General features: G+C 53.6%; 2 protein-coding genes across 2 annotated transcripts in view; one reads left to right on the top strand and one right to left on the bottom strand.

Annotated features, from left to right (window-relative positions):
• Positions 1 to 1,012, bottom strand: part of VDBG_09596 (conserved hypothetical protein) — a gene marked incomplete at both ends in the record, with an annotated part of 1,965 nt that extends 953 nt beyond the window's left edge. Inside the window, 2 exons of the mRNA XM_003000355.1 lie at positions 270 to 764; positions 953 to 1,012. Of these exons, the coding sequence (XP_003000401.1) occupies positions 270 to 764; positions 953 to 1,012 (555 nt within the window). The remainder of the gene's footprint in view (positions 1 to 269; positions 765 to 952) is intronic.
• A 2,345-nt stretch (positions 1,013 to 3,357) lies between these two features.
• VDBG_09595 (PRY1) lies at positions 3,358 to 3,942 on the top strand (the record flags this gene model as incomplete). The annotated part of the gene is made up of 1 exon (XM_003000354.1): positions 3,358 to 3,942. The coding sequence occupies one exon, from the start codon at positions 3,358 to 3,360 to the stop codon at positions 3,940 to 3,942; it is 585 nt and encodes a 194-aa protein (XP_003000400.1).
• Between the last annotated feature and the right edge of the window lie 858 nt (positions 3,943 to 4,800).

Raw genomic sequence — 4,800 nt, 5'->3', positions numbered from 1 at the left:
CCGTCATCATGCGGCCGAGAAGAATACTTACAAGGTGCATGCGGCTGTCGACAAAAAGCTGGTGAGCATGCCCGTCAGCATGTTCAACAGGAGATCGGGACGTGATGAGCGCCACTTCACCCAGGTTGTGACTCTGCCAGCTTCCTGCTTGTGATATCTTCTTCGCGTGATCATCGCCACCGTACAGAATCTAAAGGATGGTTAGTCGCTTTCGACGCCGAAAAGGGAAAACCCCCAGCAGCGGGGCGTTGGGAAACCGCATCGACTACCTCATACAGTCCCATTAACCTCGACGCAACCAGAAAGGCATCCGAGCTCCTCTTTTCTGGTGATCGTAGTCCGATAGTCATTTCGCCTAGCGCTTGCGTGTAGGACCTCAAGCCCTCCCTCACCATCCACGGCTCGCCACCTTCACGACCGAGCGTCCCAAGACACATTGCGAGGAGTGCTTTCCTCAGCGCGCCGTCCGTGTGAAACAGATCGCGAGCGACAGCGGTCCAGCCGCCGATCGAGTATCCCGATGCATATGGTGTAAAGGCTTTGCCGCTGGGGAGGTACGCACGCCAGAAGAGATCAAGATACTTGACCTCGTACGCCGAGCGTGCGAGATCGGGGTGTAGCGAGACATCGTGGACGGGCGGAGACGCCCGTGAGACAGACAAGGTCTGGCCGGCCACCGGTCCGCTAGCGTTGATGAAGACCCGTTGACGTTCGTAGCCTGTACATTCAACGCGCGATTTGAGACACTGGCCGCAAACGGGTCGCTGTTGATCGCACTGCATGAGAATCAGTCAGCTGCGCCTTGGCGGGTGTAGGGACCCTCGAGGACGGCGATGGGGATGGGATGTCGCCCACAGGTCGGTTGGACGTGGGTTGCAAGACGAGTCAGACCAGGGAATGAGAGCCTTCTAGCGAGTGCCATAGCGTGTGCGCGTCTCCATACCGGACTTACACCTTTTTTTCGTCTGCGGCATGTATTGCATCCTTTGGACCTCCCAGGGACGCCGACCATGATGAGCGTCTGCGATTCGGCGCTCGGGGCGTTCGAGAGATCAGCTTTGGCGCTGTTTGGGGCTTCGTTCAGGCGCCCGACGACAACTGCCGAAGGCCAGAATGTGACAGCCGTCTTTGACGTGCCGTGAATAATGTGTGGTTGCCTAACGGAATTCCAAGAAGACGTCTCGCCCTCGCAGCACCAGGGAGTGGGCTGTGTCACCGCTTGAACCTCACGGCCTGTCAAGCCAACGTGTGAGGCCTTAACACTGGGAAGGACAGCTGGAAAATTGCTGCCCGCGGTGACGTTAACGAGGATGTGATCGACGTCCTAGCACACTGAAGGAACGGTTTGGCAGTGATCCGAGACAATCTCTGCATGCAAGACTCGTGGCATAAAAGGGATTGTTGTATAACGAGTGATGAGGTCTATGACGTGCCCGTCCTCTTGTTCAAGAACGTGTCCAACGACGATGTTGATGGCTGCGGGGGAAAGCGTAAAGGAACGGGCCTTGGCATTGTGGCAGTGTCTGCTAGGCTCAATTTGGAGTGACGTCTGGGAATGTGACGGGCATCACAAGCCACAGCGCGCGCCAACGGAAAGCTATATGATGGAGAGGCGCCAGTGCAAGACTTGGGACGGAAGGATTGTATCCCATGCACGAGTGCCTCTTAGATCAACTGCCGGTAGCATGAGGAGGAGGGAGGTGTTAACGTCCTGACAATGCGATGGTTGTTCAGCAGTAACTGTCAGTGAACAAATCAGCAGCTGCAGCATTTGCCTCATCTCCCTGAGAGTCGATTGACTGCCCTTTCCAAGTCACGGGCCCACTTCCTCTCGGAGCACCCGCAACGACCAATAGTGCCAAGCGCCGACCGACCGGCAAAGCGAGGTGGCCTTCGTGGCCAATCCCGGACCACAGTCCGGCCTCGTCGGTGCCTGCGATAGGCGAAACGGAGCAATACATCCGTGGTACCAATGGATTCATGACGGCATATGCTCACAAGGACCTACAAATGAAGCTGGGGCAAAGCTGATGGGCAGAACCGCAATCACAGGAATGTAACTACCTACCTTGCCTTAGCGTGGTGGACTGATATGCTACGCCAGAACCGGCACGCGAGCATGAAGATAGCGTGTCTGAAGAAGACGCGGTCCAGGTTCGATGAATAAAACGAGATGTAGCCAGCCACGCCAGAGCTTGTTCTGAGACATGCGCAATAAACGGATGAAAACGGCCATGTCACGAAGTGAAGGAATCAGGAGTTCATGACACTCGTCCCGGACCCCCATCAGGAACAGGACTCTAGATTTCGCCACCACGTGTGAGACACTCTGACACGGCGGGCACTAAAGACCGTCAAACTCGTTACCATTTCACGCCGTTGAGACGCGTGCATGGCAAAAAATTGGGAAAGGTAGTCCCACTCAGAATGGTACCTCGTGGCGGCCAACAATCAGATGTAGGGAATTACTCTCGCGTATCACGACACAGAGTGTCTTCTGAGAACTGAAGCAAAAGATATCTGAGGACAGACATGAATTATATCGTTACACGAGCTCTGGCGCGACGAATTGGGTTCAGGTTAGATACACTTGTGTCGCTTCGGTGAACCTCATCAGTACATGGTAAGCTGTCAATCCAGGCCGAATTAGAGTATGATTCTTTGTCATTCCTGGATCAGTAAAGTACTGATGACTACTGTTTTGATCAAGGAAAATATCATCATAAGCTTCGAGCCGGTCTGTAAGCGTCCTGCCTCATCGTCATTGAGTTACCCACTTTGTCATTTCCAACCACTTCGACGTATGCGATGAGATCAATACACAACGTCAGCTGGGTCATTGAAACTGCAACTCGTCGAAACGTCTTACTGAATGGAGCACATTTGGGTTCAGGATCGACAAAGTGATGCTGTGGCTTCGGAGTCACAGATCCCATGGTGCTCGTGAAGTTGAAGGATGATCCAGATGGCTCGGGAAGGTCACCGCCCCGCGCGTCATTATTTTAACTCGTTCGCTCTAGACAATAGCATGGTTGAGAAGGTGGTGAGGAAACGCCTCCATGCAAACGCCGCTCCAGTTGCTGTTCAGGGTCCCCGCAATCCGTTTGCAGGAATGTGATTCAGCCGCCACGAGTCCGCATCCCACTCCGCTCTAGGGTCCTAGACATCACGAAACGTGCCTGACAGAATCCCTCACATACTCGATGGCTTATATATTGACACAGCATCTCGTCGGAAGAATGTCCTGTTCCTCAGCAACCCAACAGACTTTCTCCTTTCCTACCCTACATACTTCACACTTGCAGACTATCGTACATACAATTCCACAGCATCAAAACCATCAAGGTGCAGATCACCATGTTTCTGTTGACCCTGGCAGCCGGCCTCCAGGGCTGTAACGCAGCAGCCGTTGACACCCGCCAGACAGATATTACGACACGGCCCGAGTGGGTGTCGGACAGCCAGTTCAACGCTGCCATTCTCACAACACACAACCTATACCGTCGCCAACACCAAGGCGCCCCTCTGAAATGGGGCGTCGACCTCAAATGGGACGCCACTTTGGCCACTGCTGCTAAGAAATATCTCGACAGCAAGGGCACAGGCAAGAACCAGTGCCCTCCCTTCGCCCACTCCGGCGGCCAATACGGAGAGAACCTGGCCATTGGGTACGGAACACCTACAGCAGCTGCCAAAGCTTGGGGCGATGAGCGTGCAAAGTACGACTTCCAAAAGGCTGTCTTCTCCTCAGCCACCGGGCATTTCACCCAGATGGTCTGGAGAGATACCCAAAAGGTCGGGTGCGCCAGGAAGTACTGCACCAGCGGCGCGAGTATCAAAGGCTGGTACCTCGCTTGCGAATACTTCCCTCGCGGCAATATCATAGGTCGCTTCAAGGATGGCGTCAAGATTGGCACCTACAAGCCACCCAAGAAGACGTAGTGGTTCACCGTTCGGAACGTCATGCGCGACCTCCGCAACGTGTCTGAGAGGAACTTGTATTATAGTTGTGTGATTCACCTGCCAATGTTGGAGCTTGGGCTAAGCCGCAGCTGATATGGGGGCGCCGGACTTGAGTTGGTGGACAAGTTGACATTCGCTTAGAAAACCTTGTTTAGCAGCAATGCGGGTTTTACCGACGGAAAGCCTAGTTCAATTTCTAGCAAGGGCCAACGTGATTCAGGAGTAATATGGACTACTTGATCTAAAAGATTGCGAGGAGGGATGATCAGAAAACTTTCAAATTCCGTGACGACAGGGATGGCAATGATCAGCCTGAATGAGGAACTACTAATACGGCTGCGGCAGCATCGTACCTGTGAGTCTAGTTAGTCGTGTGTTTCTAATTGCCAGTTCAGCTTTCCCTCGTTCTTCACAGGAAAAGTGACTAGGCTAACTGGACGGCTTTGCACGATTGTAGAAACTATAGTCCTCGTGCGAATCGTTCTAGGGGCGCTCGTACTACACCTGGACAGATGGCTTTGAGGGGAACAACACCTTCAGTGCGAGACTAGTCTCTTTCTTGAAGCTGAGGCAAGGTCTTCAAGGAGAAGTCGAGAGGTGGTTCGGGCGACGCCGCGTAACTTGTGAAAAATGGTGCTGAAGGCCTCCAGCGGTGGCGCGTTGACGGAGAGCTCGGCGAGTGAGTTTGCGCGCATAGCAATCGAAAAAACTTTCAAGGGAGATTCTTCTCCGTGTCTGCATTTGGCCCGGAGAGCATATAGCCACTTCACCACTGCCGATTATGTCAGAGACGACTTTCCCTGGAAACATGAATCTTTGTCGAGCTACTTTGCTCCC

This window comes from Verticillium alfalfae, genomic scaffold (assembly GCF_000150825.1).
Source record: "Verticillium alfalfae VaMs.102 supercont1.15 genomic scaffold, whole genome shotgun sequence".
Taxonomy (NCBI): Eukaryota; Fungi; Ascomycota; class Sordariomycetes; order Glomerellales; family Plectosphaerellaceae; genus Verticillium; species Verticillium alfalfae.
This window is presented reverse-complemented; position numbering and strand designations above follow the sequence as displayed.